The sequence below is a fragment of the Diospyros lotus genome, chromosome 8, assembly GCF_014633365.1.
Source record: "Diospyros lotus cultivar Yz01 chromosome 8, ASM1463336v1, whole genome shotgun sequence".
Classification (NCBI taxonomy): domain Eukaryota; kingdom Viridiplantae; phylum Streptophyta; class Magnoliopsida; order Ericales; family Ebenaceae; genus Diospyros; species Diospyros lotus.
The window spans coordinates 37043416-37059120 of NC_068345.1; the positions used below are offsets into that span (position 1 = coordinate 37043416).

At 31.1% G+C, this 15705-nt stretch overlaps 2 protein-coding genes across 3 annotated transcripts in view; one reads left to right on the forward strand and one right to left on the reverse strand.

Annotated features, from left to right (window-relative positions):
- LOC127807461 (putative germin-like protein 2-1) overlaps window positions 1-8843 on the forward strand; it is a 69714-nt gene extending 60871 nt beyond the window's left edge. Inside the window, exons 1-2 of one of the 2 annotated variants that reach the window (XM_052345326.1) lie at window positions 7940-8098; window positions 8239-8843. In XM_052345326.1, the coding sequence (XP_052201286.1) occupies window positions 7981-8098; window positions 8239-8774 (654 nt within the window). In that variant the 5' untranslated portion in view covers window positions 7940-7980 and the 3' untranslated portion in view covers window positions 8775-8843. Of the gene's footprint in view, window positions 1-7939; window positions 8099-8238 lie in introns of those variants that run through there. The other variant, XM_052345325.1, reaches the window with a different exon arrangement.
- Window positions 8844-11773: 2930 nt separating this feature from the next.
- LOC127808330 (putative germin-like protein 2-1) lies at window positions 11774-12568 on the reverse strand. Its single transcript, XM_052346832.1, has 2 exons — window positions 12451-12568; window positions 11774-12309 (listed from the first exon to the last, which is right to left on the reverse strand). Exons 1-2 carry the CDS (start codon window positions 12566-12568, stop codon window positions 11774-11776), a joined length of 654 nt encoding a protein of 217 aa, XP_052202792.1.
- Window positions 12569-15705: the final 3137 nt, after the last annotated feature.

The window sequence follows — 15705 nt, forward strand, 5'->3', positions numbered from 1 at the left end:
ATGACATCCTTTCGGAGTCACGGTGGATTGCTTCGTTAGCTCATCAGACAAGGAAATATTCCCATTATGGCCCATTGCTCTACTATTATTGACCATGGTGATTGGAATTTGGCTAGTGGAGGACTCTCCTACTATTGAGCTTATTAAAGGCTCTATGCCGAGCCCCCTTGTGGTGGACAAACCAGATTTACTTTGGTGGCTACTGGCGTCGAATGAAGTGTTCTTTGTAAAATCTGCTTTTGGTGCCTTGACTACAAGGAAAACGAAGGTCCCTTTTGGTTTGGGATAGCTCAGGGGTCCCAACACTACAAGAATTTAGGCCTTTTGTGATAAATTAATTTGTCACAATAACTATAAAAATTGTCATAACATATTTATTATGAGGAAATTGGTTTGTTATCACATTAATCACAACAAGTTTGACTCAATAAGGATATTGTGATGACAAAACTGAGTTTTGTCACAATATCATAAGTTTTATTTTAACATAGAGTACTTTGTCGCTTAAATTAATTTATTGTGACAAATTATTTTGTTGTAAAAGAAAATATTTTTGTCATAATAAGTGCTATTTAGTTAAAATAAATTTAAATTTTAGATACAAATCATATGTTTTATTGTAACAAATTGTATCTTGTGACAATTTTTTTTGTCACAATTTGAATAGTGACAACTTATTTAACATAATTTTTAATGTGCTAAAATAAATTTTGTCATTTATTAGCTAATTTGACAATAAATTTTTGTTGCACATTTTATAATGACAAATAATTTTGTTAATCATTTAATATTGTGATAAATATTTTTTTGACAAAATAAAAACAGTGACAAAACAAAATTTTCAAAATTATTCAATAATGATAAAATATTTTTGTCAATGTCCCAATAATGATAAAAATATTTGTGTCAATAATTCGTACAAGTGACATATTTTCTTACTAATTCGTACAAGTGACAAATTTTTTTAGTAAGAAAATATGAATAATAGTGGAATTATTTTTTCACGAAATAGAAAAAGTGACAAATTTTTTTTTTGTCAAAATTGAAATATTTTTCAATAATCTAATATTGCTTGGTATTTTTAGGAATTTTTCCCTTATAATAATTAACAACAAAGTAATCCAAGCAAGGGAAGAAGCAATGGTAGCTCAAATGAGAGCAACATAATGTATGATAAATATTAGAACTAATCACTACAACATAACATGCTTTTTTTTCTACAACTTTTTTTTTTTTATGTAGCAAATTCCGTATGCTATGAAGCTATTAAATTGTAGACAATTTAAGAGAGCTAAAATTTTTCCTACCAAATATAGTTTTTAGCTACAAAAATTTTATCTATGCTATAAGTTTTGTACTAAAAAATTAATATTTTGCCATGAAATTATTAAATCGTAGGCAATTTAAATGAGTTAAATTTTTTTTCACCAAAAATAATTTTTCACTATGAAAATTTTATCTATGATTCTAAATTTTGTAACCAAAAATTAAGATTTTGCTACAAAATTATTAAATTATAATTAAAAGATAATTAAGTTTAATTTTTTCCAAATCATAAACAACAACAACAACATATCTAGTCTTCATTCCAGTTTATGGGATCGGCTACATAAATTTTAGGCTTTCATGTATTTCTGTATTTTGTCATATTTTCGTTTAGGCCCATATATTTCATATCAAACTTTAATGTCTCTTCCAAAATCTTTTTGGATCTGTTTCTATCTATTTTTTTGACTAATTATTCCATTTTATCAACTATTTTCATGTGAACATCTCTTGATCTTCTTCTCATATGACCAAACCATCTTAGTTTAGTCTTTCTTATCTCCTACTCGATTGGCACTACTCCTATCTTATTACGAATAGTCTTATTTATAATTTTATCTTTTTTTATATAGTCGCACATCCATCTTAACATCCTCATCTCTGCTATACGCTCGTCTTTTGCTCATGTTGATATTTGACTGCCCAATATTCTGAGCCATACAAAAAATTATTTCAAATCAAAATTATTTCTAATTTTTTCAAATCATAAATAATGAAAATTATAAAATATAATTATAAAATATAAAATAAGGAAAACATAAAATTAATAATTATAAAATATTAATTAGATTCTCTAGCCATTAAATTAATATCTTACAATTGGAAGTGCATACAATTGCGTAGTAGTGTATAATTGGAATTTATCTTCTTTTTTATCTTTAAATTAAGTCCAACCCAAATCAATCCCAAACCAAATTAAAAGATAAGTTCAATTTTTTTTTAAATTAGAAATAATGAAAATTACAAATATAAAATACAAAAAAATAAAAAAAAATTAACAGGAATCCAAATCTGTATTCCCGTCGATCCAAATCTTCCCCCTAAAATATCCATATACATTTAGAAAATCAAAGTTTGCCATCAATACAAAGCATCCCGTCAAACCAAAGCTTCCCATCAATCCAAATCCAAACCCTTGCAAACCTTTGTATCCCCTTGCACAAAATTTATTTTTTTTAGCAAACCTTCCCCTGATTCTTCGCTATGACCTACTCCAAGAATCCCTCCGGTAGCATCTCCACCATCTCCCGATTTGACTTCGACAGCTTCCTCAACACTAAAAAGAGATAGTTCGGGCTCCTCATGATTCGACTCAACGTACATCAATCTGATTCGTGCTTTTGCTTCTTATAATCATCTCTATGTCCAGATTTCCTCCTTTTGATTTTGCCCTATGTTTAAGTTCCACAAGCACACCATATCTTTGATAAAATGCTTAAACCAAGTGGATTGCAAATAAAGACATCATTTTGAATATTATATACATTGATAAGATGAACTTTTACATAATATTATTATTTTTGGATTTTTTGGTGAAGTTTTTAAGCTTTTTGTTAGGTGTTAATTTAGAGTCTCCCATTTGGCTGGTGAATTTGGAATTCATGATTTCACTGTCTGAATGCTCATTTTCAGTATGCGTCTATGTGAGTTTTAGTTAGTATTGATTACGACTCAGCTGATATTTTTTACCCTAATAAGACAATACAACTTAACAGAACAAGAAGATGATCATGATATATATATTCCATACCTGCAATTTTATATTTATGTATAATATATAAATTGATTTTATATGCAGAAGCAAAGGAGAAAGCAAAACCCTTTTAGGAGGAATTAGTAGCCCCAAAAATATAAAAAAGCCCTGGTGGGTGGCTTCACACACACACACACATATATATTTATATATATTGATTTGGCGAGGAGGCTATGGTGGCGGAGTGGGGTTGGGGTTGGTTTTGGTTTGGTTTTTGGGTTGATGGAAATTAAGCCAACGCTGCAGATTTTCAAAAGGAAAAAAGTAGGAAAAAATTTGCTCCACTTGTTCTTTCACTGTTTATTGTTATTTTACATCTATTCTTTACATATTAATTATTTATATTTTTGTATTTCGTATTTTCATTAGCTCAACAAGCTCTAACTAGTCTTTTTGTGCATGCCTAAGATAATTATTTGTTGTGATTGCAAGTCTTTCAATGTTAATACATTTTTCAAGACACCAATTGTTCTACCATTGAGTTAGGTTAGTTTATTACATCATCAAAGGTGTGGATTGCTAATTTTTCTACTAGTGTGCATCCATTTTTTTTTTAATTATATCAAAGGAGAAAAAACAATCTAAGTTTAAAAAAGTTTACATGATGTGCATTTATGCTTTTGTCACCATTAAGATTCTATATGAAATTCTAATTTTATATAATGCATTTTTCAACAAATATCTATTTTAGAGAATTACATAAATGTGTATTGAGAACTTCAAAACTTTTATACTTAAGTTGAACTCTTTATTTACTTTAGTATCTCATCAGTTATTTTATTTTGTATATTTTTGTCAGGTTTTCTATACAAGCAACTTCTCAGATTTTGTTATCAGTTGCAAGAATAACATGTGATAATTTTCCTAATCTTTAATTTATGTACTGTGTCATTATAAATGATTCTCTTATTATTGAGTTTGTTTTCTTGAAAAACATGGTTCATTGGAGCCAATCAATCAAAGAATGATATTGCATTTTAGTTTGGGGATCTAAAGGCAACTATCGAGCATTCTGCAAAGGCCACTGTGAGTCACCTAATAGTTTGTTAGTTGTGCAAGAACTGATCGAAGCAACCCCATTCTCTATCACCATATATATAGTGGTTTGCGTTGATTTGTTTGTTCTAATTGTTTCTTTTGTTTGAATTGTAGGCATGTATTGGCAAATAGAGCTGCACAATCGATGTCTCTAAGTGAACCTTCCAACCTAGTGGTTGCAAGACCCTCACCAAAAGACTTGTTGTCGAGCTCATATGCTGAATAGAATGATTTTCTTTTATTTGAAGTTTTGTTTTAATTCATTTAGTTTATGCTGGTTAGTTTTAGCTTATGAAGGAGGTATCATTAGTTTTTGTTTACATTGTTCAACATCATCAACTTATTGAAAGTAATTTATCAATTATTGAGTATTATTCACTATAAAAAAAATTTATAGTGAATATCAATTATTGAGCAAAACCTTTTAGGAGGAATTAGTAGCCCCCAAAATGTAAAAAAGCCCTGGTGGGTGGCTTCACAATTTTAGAATATTTTGTAATAAAATATTGCCACCAAATATTTAGTGCCATTATTAATTAGATATCTTGACAAACATATTTCGTCAAAAAAAAATTTAGTCATTATATTTTATCATAAAAAATTTTAATAAAAAATATTTTGTCACTATTAAATATTGATTCATATATGAAAATTAATTATATCTACTGTTTTATGTAATGTGTCATTAATATTATCTATATATCTTTTACCACTAATCAAGAACATTTTTTAAATTGATTTAAAGGTCTTTTAATTATCTAATTATCTTAACTTTTAAATAGATTAAATTTTAATTTGATTATTTTTTTAACTATATGGTGAAATATTGGATTTCAAATAAATAATATTATTTAAATTTATTAATAAATTACAAAAGAAACACTAAAAAATTAAAATAAAAAAAATAATATTTAGCTTTCGACTAATTTAATTTTCATTAAAAATTTCCCTCTATCCTTTCCCTCCGTATAAAATTTATTCTATCTTTGTTGTTTTAATTTGGCACAAAGTGTTTAAGTTTATTATTTAAAAACAAAAACTTAAGAAATTTGATTTTTGTTATAATATTAGAATATTTTGTCATAAACAGTTCATAAGAAATTAGTAATGATTAAATTAGAGTAATGTTAAAAGTTATGATTGATGATAATATATCACATCCTCATTGAAATAGGTGTTAGGCAGAAGAGACAATGGGATATGATTTCCTTAGCTTCCTCTAATAAAGAGATGCGCCACATAACTAATGACACCATCTTTAGTCGTGATTCCTAACATTATTCTTAAATTATGTCAATGTATACAAATTGTCAAGAAAAACTAATTAATTACATTTCATAAAAAAATTTCAAATCAAGTTAACATCATTTTGAATTTTTATTGCCTATGGTGACACAATCATGATGTTTTTGGTCTTTGGGTGATTAATTTATTTCAATAGGGATTTAACTATTTTATATTAATTATTTAGCTCCAATACATAGATTGATGATCTACCTAGCCCCATAGTTGATTTAGAGATAGAGTTATTTCTATCTCTAATTTTTTTTTAGTCCATACCTCAGCTTAGAGATGGAATTTTTTAGACACAAATAAAATTTCATCTCTAAATTTAAAATTTGGCCAATTTTGAGACCAATTACATAACTAAAGGAATTTTTATTTTAGACGGAAAAAATTCCTTCTCTAATTAGAGACGGAAAAAAAATTCCATCACTAATTGGTTAGTGACGAGCCTTTTAGAGACAAAATTTTATGCATTTAGAGACCCTTTTTTTCTGTCACTAAAATTAATTTTGTTTGGTAGTATTTTAACTCATCTATTTTGAATTTCCTAATAAGTGGGGTTTCGCATCATAAATTGTCAACTTTTACGTAAAATGACATTTTGAAACATGAGTATGCTTTTGCACTCTGAGCAATTATTTAGAAAGTAACTCAGTGTTTTTATCATAAAATATTGACACTCGTACTAAAAACCAAATAATGTTTAAAGAAGGGAAGAGAAAAAAAAAAAAAAAAAAAAAGGAAAAAGAATGAGAGTGACCTTTGTCCTCTGTAAGCTATTTTTAGGGGAGTTATTAAGTGTTTTTATCATAAAATATTGACAGTAGTGTCAAAAACCTATTAATTATATTATAGAGGTGGAAAAAAGTGTAGATTGTGATTTTAAGATTGCAAGCGCGGTTTTTGGAAGACTTCTTTTGACATGTTTCATATCTTTTTTATATTGTGAGAATTGTATCATTTCAATTGGTTATTCAGATCCAAATGTTTCATTTTCTTTCCGTTCTCTTTGTAATACTTGAGATATGCCCTAACATAAGAGCTAGAAGTTTTGTGGTTTTCTTTCAATGAATTCTTTCTTACAAAAAAAAAAAATGTCAGTCAATTTTTGTAATTAATGAATGCTATCAGAAAAAAGTGGGTAAATTATTTAAAAAAACTAAATTTTTGGTTTTATTTTTATTTTATAATAAAATTTTCATTTTTCAATATAAAGTACCAAATTATTTTTAAATAAATACTAAATTTTTTATTTAGTTTTAATTTTATAAAAAGTTAACGGCCTTAAATCACTTGTCATTTAAATTATTTGTACGAAAATTCTATATAATTTAGTTTTTTTTTTTTTTATCTAAACACCCATTTGTTAAATAAAACTAAAAAACATCAAAAATAAAGCCCACCGCATTTCAATGAACTGATGGGTCGATGAGTTCTAGAACCCATCTTAAATGAAATCCAATGGAGATGAGTTCTAATTCTTAACCCATCTTGATTGATGCTCAGAGAAATAACACAAGAACCCACCAAAAACAATGGTTGCTTCTCAATCAATGCTCCCTTTTCTGGTTCTTGTTGCACTGACCAGAAACAAAGATTTATTCTTTCATTTGATGCTTTTTCTTTTCCTTTCTTTTTTTATCTTTATATGTGCTTGTTTTGGAAATTCTAAGTTAAATCTTTGTCTCACTCTGATGAAGATAATATACTAAGTTACTAACCAGAACCCATCTCCATCCAAATCAATGTAGATGGGTTTTGAATCCCCCACACCATTCATCTTTTATAATGAGTTATTTTTAAAATTTTGTTATTTTTTGTTTAACAAAAGGAGAAAAAATTAAATAAGAGAAGGTCTACATATTAAATATTTCAGTCTGTAGGTGATATGGGATAATTAACTTTTTTGAAAATTGAAACCAAATATAAAGTTGGGTATATAATTGAAACATATGAGAGTTTATTATAGAATTAAAATTAAATACAAAATTTGATGTATTATTGAAAAAGTTAAAAATTTGTTATAGAATTGAAACAATACAAAAAATTTAGTATTTTATTGCTAATTTTCCAAAAAAAAAAAAAAACGAGACTAGCTAGTTAGAAAGAGCTTGAAGAAAAATAAGGAATAGCATGAAAGTCATTATGTATACTTTCTAAACTTAAACATAATTTGGGCTCCTTGGTGCAATGCAGTACTGCCATATGTACTTGGTTTCTGCTGGCATTAATTCTCTAATCCAAATTATTTTATACTAAAGCATTTAACTAATTAGCATACATATCATCAGCCGGCACCGTGCAAGGGCAAGAATGATAATTACTCGTAAGCTAAGAATGATTAATCCCGCGTTTACAATTTCAACACGCCCTCAACGATGAACACTCTAGTGAAGAACAAATCTTCATTTGGACATGGCGTTGTGTCTGGAGGACGGCAACAAGCTATCCACTAGCTAGGTACCCCAAATTCCCTCTATAAAAACACCAAAAACCGTTACTCTTTTCCCATCCCATCAAGAATTAATCTTTCTTCTTACCACTGTCCATTAGTTCAGTGTTTCTCTGCTTCTCCAATGGCTTCTCATCATTTTCTTCTGCTGGCAGTTCTCCTGGCTATGGCTTGCTCTCTGGCTATGGCGTCTGATCACAGCCCTCTTCAAGACTTTTGTGTTGCAGACCCAAACAGCCCAGGTAATTAAGCAAAATTAATTAAAACTAGCCCATTAATTACTTCTTCTTAATTTTCTTGTGCGCATGATGATTAAAGCACTAAATATTCTTGCCATCCTGCTCTGATGTGTGGGCATGCCCGCATGTATATATGTATCCAGTGCTGGTGAATGGTCTAGCTTGCAAGGATCCAAAGCTTGTACAAGCCAACGACTTCTTCTTCTCCGGCCTCCACCTAGCCGGCAACACATCCAACGCCGTCGGATCCAAGGTCACTCCGGTGACGGCAACCCAGTTGCCGGGACTCAACACTCTCGGGATCGCCATGGCCCGGGTCGACTACGCTCCCTGGGGGATCAACCCGCCCCACACCCATCCTCGGGCCTCAGAAACCTTGACTGTTCTTGAAGGCAGCCTCTACGTAGGGTTCGTCACTTCCAACCCGGAGAACCGACTCATTTCCAAGGTCCTTCATAAGGGCGACGTATTCGTGTTTCCCCAGGGGCTTGTCCATTTCCAGAAGAATACTGGGTATGGCAATGCAGTGGCCATTGCAGCGCTCAGCAGCCAGAATCCTGGCGTTATCACCATTGCCAATGCCGTTTTCGGATCCAAACCCGACATAGCTTCCGATGTTCTTGCGAAGGCTTTCCAAGCGGATAACGACGTAATTGCTCGTTTGCAGTCACAGTTCTAGATGATGACCTCAAGGCGCGCCAACTCTGGAAGATCAATTAAAGTCTCTAAGCCAAATGTTTTAGATGTTCCCGTGATGATTGATCAGTTTCCGTTCTCTGTTTGTTGACATTGGTTTTGCTTTTGTTGTTGAAACACATGAAGTTGATTTGTTATTCTTTTTGCTGGGTGTTTTTAAAGTAATAGAAAAACATTGTTGAGTTGTGGGGAGCTTTAAATATGAAATATTGTGAATTTAATTAAGTTAATTCTTGTTTGCTGAAAGAATTTGGGGAACAGTGACTATTTAATTAAGTTGATAGAGAAAGTTGTTATACTAGATAATTAGATATATGAACCGATCAGGTTTGTCGAACACATTATTTTATAGTTCCTCCCAGTCTTTTCATTTTTGTTCTGTTATTTAATCCTTTTTTTTGTTTTTTTTTTTTCTTATTTCTTTGATTGATATTTTTTCTCTCTTAGTTTTTTAGTGGTCCTGAGTATGCACTGGTCTTAGTTTGTAGTTTGTAGTCGCTTCGACTTTTAACTTTCCTTTTAGCCAACTTCCTAAATACTCTTTAATTATATAATAAAAAATAAAAATAAAACAACTCATTATTGGACAGTTTCTGTAATTAATAGATATTATCAAAAAAAGGAGGGTAAGTTATTTTCAAAACTACATTTTTGGTTCTATTTTAATTTTATAATATTTTTTTAATTTGTCAATATAATATACCAAAGTATTTTTAATTATATACTAAATTTTGTATTTAGTTTTAGTTTTATAAAAGGTTAATGGCCCTACATCACTTGTCATTTAAATTGTTTGCAAGATCCTGTATATATAATTTAGTTTTTTTTATCCAAACACCCATTTTTTAAATAAAATTAAAAATAAATTAAAAATAAAACCCACGACCACCTTTCAATAAACTTATGGATCTATGGGTTCTAGAACCCATCTTCGATGAAATTCAATAGAGATGAGTTCTAGTTCGTAACCCATCTTCATTAGTTGATGCTCAAAAAGAGAATATAATTAAGAACCAACTAGAAAGGAAGGGTTGCTTCTCAATCAATTCTCTTCTTTCTCATTCTTCTTGCACTTACCAGAAACAAAGGTTTCTTCTTCCATTTGATGCTTTTTCTATTTTTTTTCTCTCTTTATATTTGTGTGTTTTGAAATTTTCTAAGCCATATCTTTACCTTTGTTAGACTCTGACGGAGATAGGATACTAATCAGAACCCATCCTTGTCGAAATCAATAGAGATTGGATTTTGAAACTCCACACACCCTCCATTCTTTATGATGAGTTATTATTTATTTTTTTATTTAACAAAGGTAGAAAAAATTAAATAAGAGAGGATCTACATGTAAATATTTCAAGTTGTAGGTGACATGGATAACTAACTGTTTATAAAATTGAAACTAAATATAAAGTTGGGTATATAATTGAAACATATGAGAGTTTATTATATATAGAATTAAAATTAAATACAAAATTTGGTGTATTATTGAAAAAGTTAAAAATTCGTTATAGAATTGCAACGACACAAAAAATTTAGTATCTTATTGATAATTTTTCAAACAAAATGGCTAGTTATAAAGAGCTTAGAGACAAATAAGGAATAACATGGAAATTATTATGTATATTTTTTAAACTTAAAGTTAATTTGGGTTCAGATAGAGTCATATAATTTTGTCATTTGAAATTTATTATTTAATTACATAATTAGCATTTTAAATAATATAATTTAAAATGATATCATTTAAAAAAAAAATATTCAAGCATGAACATAAATTTTTAAAAAAGGAATTAAGGTTTCTTAATTAACACACACAAAGAACTTATTATCTTTTACATAGATATAGTTGTGTACCCTATAAATTTGTAATGGAAATATTATTTTATCCACGTCGAACAACATAACATTTGTCTGACGCAAACATAATAACAAATTTGATCTCTCATTGTTGCCAAATGGCTCAGTGAAGCCCAGCTAAGGGAGTATAATCCCCATGCAGTAGTTATTATATATACCATCCAAATTTGATTGTGCTCGATGCTTGCGGGAGAACAAATCTGTCTTCCATGTTAATCTCTCATTGTTGCCAAATGGCCGTCAGTGAAGCCCAGTTAAGGGAGTATAATCCCCTTGCAGTAGTTATTATATATACCAGCCGAATTTGATCGGTTAATTGGTCCAATTACAACTCATAAAAAATGGGTTGATTTTTTGTCATGAATCAGACTGATTTTTTTATTTGATTCTAGTTCAATCAGTGTGACCGGGTAGTCTGATCTAATTCTCAAAGCATAATAACAAACTAACAATCTTGTTATACATATAAAGAGAGGTTTACAGAATTTAGAGACATTTTTTGTTGGTAAATAAGAAGATTTTTAAAGTAAATTTGCAACTCTAACTTGACTTAAGAAACGTCTCTATGTTAATTCATTAATGGATTGGGTTAAAGGAATGTAAATTCAGCACAGACGCAACAGTTTATACTGTATATCACATGAGAGCAGAGAGCTAACCATTATTGGTTTCAATTTCTTTACGTTAATAGAAGATCAGATGCTATCGGGTTCAATTAGTTGTCAAACAACTGATGGTGATGGAGCCAATAAAATGCTTTGCAGCATGGTTATTCACATCGAAATGGATCATATTAATAATATTAATAACCTGATTCAGTACAACTTCATCATCGTGTCGCTCGCATCCAAAATAGGAAGTAAATAACATTCTTGACTCTATTAACTTAATCATTGATCACTGTATTAAGAAAAGCTCCTCACACCCAACATTCTTCCATTACATTCAGAAAACCCAGTAAAAAGAATAACGAATCAACTTCTACTTTAACCACACAAAACAAACAACCATGTCATTGAACAGGAGACGGATAAATAATCAATTAACTGTCACACTTGGAACATATATCAGAAACACATTTGGCTTAGAGACTTTAATTGATCTTCCAGAGCTGGCGCGCCTTGAGATCGTCTAGAACTGTGACTGCAAACGAGCAATTACGTTGTTATCCACTTGGAAAGCCTTCGCAAGAACATCGGAAGCTATGTCGGGTTTGGATCCGAAGACGGCGTTGGCAATGGTGATAACGCCAGGATTCTGGCTGCTGAGCGCTGCAATGGCCACTGCATTGCCATACCCAGTATTCTTCTGGAAATGGACAAGCCCCTGGGGAAACACGAACACGTCGCCCTTATGAAGGACCTTGGAAATGAGTCGGTTCTCCGGGTTGGAAGTGACGAACCCTACGTAGAGGCTGCCTTCAAGAACAGTCAAGATTTCTGTGGCCCGAGGATGGGTGTGGGGCGGGGTGATCCCCCAGGGAGCGTAGTCGACCCGGGCCATGGAGATCCCGAGAGTGTTGAGTCCCGGCAACTGGGTTGCCGTCACCGGAGTGACCTTGGATCCGACGGCGTTGGATGTGTTTCCGGCCAGGTGGATGCCGGAGAAGAAGAAGTCGTTGGCTTGTGCAAGCTTTGGATCCTTGCAAGCTAGACCATTCACCAGCACTGCATACATAAATACATGCGGGCATGCCCCCACATCAGAGCAGGATAGCAAGAATATTTAGGGCTTTTAATCATCATGCGCACAAGAAAATTAAGAAGAAATAATTAATGGGCTAGTTTTAATTAATTTTGCTTAATTACCTGGGCTGTTTGGGTCTGCAACACAGAAGTCTTGAAGAGGGCTGTGATCAGACGCCATAGCCAGAGAGCAAGCCATAGCCAAGAGTGTCACCATAAGAAAGTAATAATGAGAAGCCATTAATGGAGAATTAGCAGCACTGATCGATTCTTGATCTTCCGGCTGAATGAAGAGTGAAGAGTGAGAAGAATGATTTCTTGAGATGGGAAATGTGCAATGCTCTTGTGGTGCTTTTATAGAGAGGATTTGGCCTGCCTTAGTGTTCATTAATTAATGTTGGAGCGTACGTTTTGAACTGGTAAACGCGCAGCCGCAGGATTTTTGTTCTTAAGTCTTTGGTGCCGCTGCCGGCTGACACATACGCTTAATTTTTATTCGTGAGAGCCTGCACCTGCAATTGTCCTCTGTTATTTCAAGGGATTGGATTTTATTGAGAATTGGTCGCAAGTCTTGATACGATGATGATAGGCCAGACACTGCTAAGCAAGACACACTTTTTAAGGATTGATATATTCGTGTCACTGTTTATACGTATCGGACACATTCATGTGATTGTCCTACTAAACATAATATATGTACATGTACATGTACATAGTGTGTGTGAGTAAATTGTTGCCAACAAGACATAGGTAAAATAGTTAGATAAATAATATATCGGTGTCAATTCGGTGAATTGCGAGTTTGATCATATTCTACGTAAGAGACAAAGACTCAATTTATAATTTACCTCTCCTGACATAATCGATAACACAAATACCAAGAACTACACAAAAATAATCATCTTAAGTGAGTAAATCGTCACCGAACAAGTACTATCAATACAGTTATTTTGAAAAAAAAAAAAAAATGATAGTGTCATAGTATCGCCATCCAGAGCATAGTATGTCGAATTGTTCACTACAGAATAAATAAATGTGAAGATGAAGAGAAGCATAAAATACTTCACCTAATGTGAGATGAATATACAAAAGAAAAATGCATGACAGTCGGAAGGAGGTCAAGCTCTAACAGATATTGGAAATGGAATTTTAGCATTAAAACAGAAAAAAAAAAAAAAACTTAAGTTTATATATCTAAATTAATTAAAATTTTAATTCAAAATTAAAAATTAAGTTGAAATTTTATTTTTTATAATTTAAGCAAAGTAAAATATGAATCTCCTAGTTATCATAACCTAACTCTAAAGAATAAGAATTGATCTAACTAATTAAATACAATTTTTCTCATATTGATGTTTATCTTCTATTCTTAACTTGAGAATCGGCTCATTAGGTGGGTCTCACTTGACCTTGGCTTGCTTTTAGGCCTCATTTGATTTCGGTACACCGCAAGGGTTTGTATGATCCTAATAGAAGGATTTTTACTGACTCGCAGATAAATCAATATCAAGATTGAAATTTCTACAATCTAATAATCAATCTATGTCACAATGTATTTAAGATAAACCATTTCTCTTAAAGTTTAAGAAGACGGTCTATAAGAATATCCTAGTACTCCCATTGGATTTTTTTAGAATAATTATTCTTACGTGTTGTCCAACATGAAAACCTAGCTAATCCTAGGTGAAATATTATCTGTGGATGGTCATATAAAAAAAAAAAAAGAATCTTTTCTCCAAGGCAAATATTCATTTTCAGTATCAATTTTGAGCTATCTCTAACCCCTTGACTTAATTTCTTTCTATTTGGTTTTCTTGACCAATCCTAAAATAGTAATACCGTTTTTCTTTTACAGTTTATTAGCACCTTTAACCTAGCCAGGTTGAAGTTTTTTTTGCAGGTTACTAGCATCGAAGTGGCTTTATGAGTGATTTATTTGGATTGTATTACATATTTAAATGGTAATTCTAGATATTTCATTGGCATTATCTTGATATCAACTCGAGGAATATTTTAAGTATATTTGCAATACGCCAAGGCTACTTGTGTTCGAAGAATTTCGTGCTACTAAAATTATAATGCATATTCTTTAGGGAGTTACTATTTTTCAGATGTGTTTTTGTCATCATTAAAAAAGAAAAATTATTGATCTCAAGGGTAAATCTATACTTTTTTGATGATAAGAAATGATTTTTATTAAACAAATAATGTTTAATTATATGTCAAAAGGAAACAAATATTTTAAATTTCTCGTTTGGTTTTTGATAGATCAAAATGGTCAAAACAATCACAAATTTTCACTAGATTGTTACTCAAAAAGCTTCAAAAATCAATCTCAAGATTTATCAAAATTGATTGTAATTTGATCGATTGAAATTCTCTTTTGGTCAACCAAAGTTAGCCGATGAGGGCTTTTTCAAAAGAACTAGTTTGGCCAACCAAAACGTATGTTTAGTTGATTAAAGTTGAGCAATAAATTTTAAATTCTTAGTACTTAAGTTTACCTGACTAAAGTCCTATGTTTAGTGGACGAAATTTTTTTAATAACTTAAACAAATTTTATCAATGTCAACCAAAGTATCTAGTATAGTTTAGAATATTCTGTCAGAACCAATTTAGTCAACCAAAATACTCTAAAATCGATTTTGATCATTTTGAGAAACTTGTTTAGTCAATCAAAACTTTACTTTAGTCGCCCAATTGTATTATTAAAATTTAAAAAAGTTATCTTTAAAGAATATGCCATCTATCATATTTTATAAACCTATATTTCATTCTTCACCCTAAACACTTTTTAAATCTTTTTACGTAATATTTTCTCAGTCAAATATGATTTTTCATTTGGTTTAACAAACCTATAAATATTTATGGTATTAATGTCTTTCACTGATAATAATCACATATGATATCTATGAAACTATGTTTTGTTCTTCAAAACAGGTTGTGACATATCACCAGTCACCAAGGGTGGGGGGGGGGGGGGGGGGTGGGGGGGGGGACACGTTCTTTCTCTAATTTTGTTTATGTCGGGTAAATGTTATGTTGTCTAATACAGATAACATAACAATTTTATTCAAAACTATTTTATTTTCTAATTTTATGGTATCTATGAAACTATGTTTTGTTCTCCAAAATAGGTTGTGGCATATTGCCCGCCGCCCGGGGATGGGTGGGGTGGGGGGGATCCACGCTTTCTCTCTAATTTTGTTTACGTCAGATAAATATTATGTTGTCCGATACAAATAACATAACAATTTCATCCAAAACCATCTTATTTTCTAGTTTTATGAATGTCATTTATTGTTGTTATTTTTGCAGACCTCCATGCTCCCTTTTACTTGTTAGTACTTGTCTTTTATTGTGCATCATCAACTCATT

Bases quoted from the DNA above. Each gene is read 5' to 3' on its own strand.
- LOC127808330 (XM_052346832.1), bottom strand. From the start codon at position 12,568: ATGGCTTCTCATTATTACTTTCTTATGGTGACACTCTTGGCTATGGCT. The intron at 12,310-12,450 runs GTAATTAAGCAA...TTATGTATGCAG, and splicing joins TGCAGACCCAAACAGCCCAG to TGCTGGTGAATGGTCTAGCT.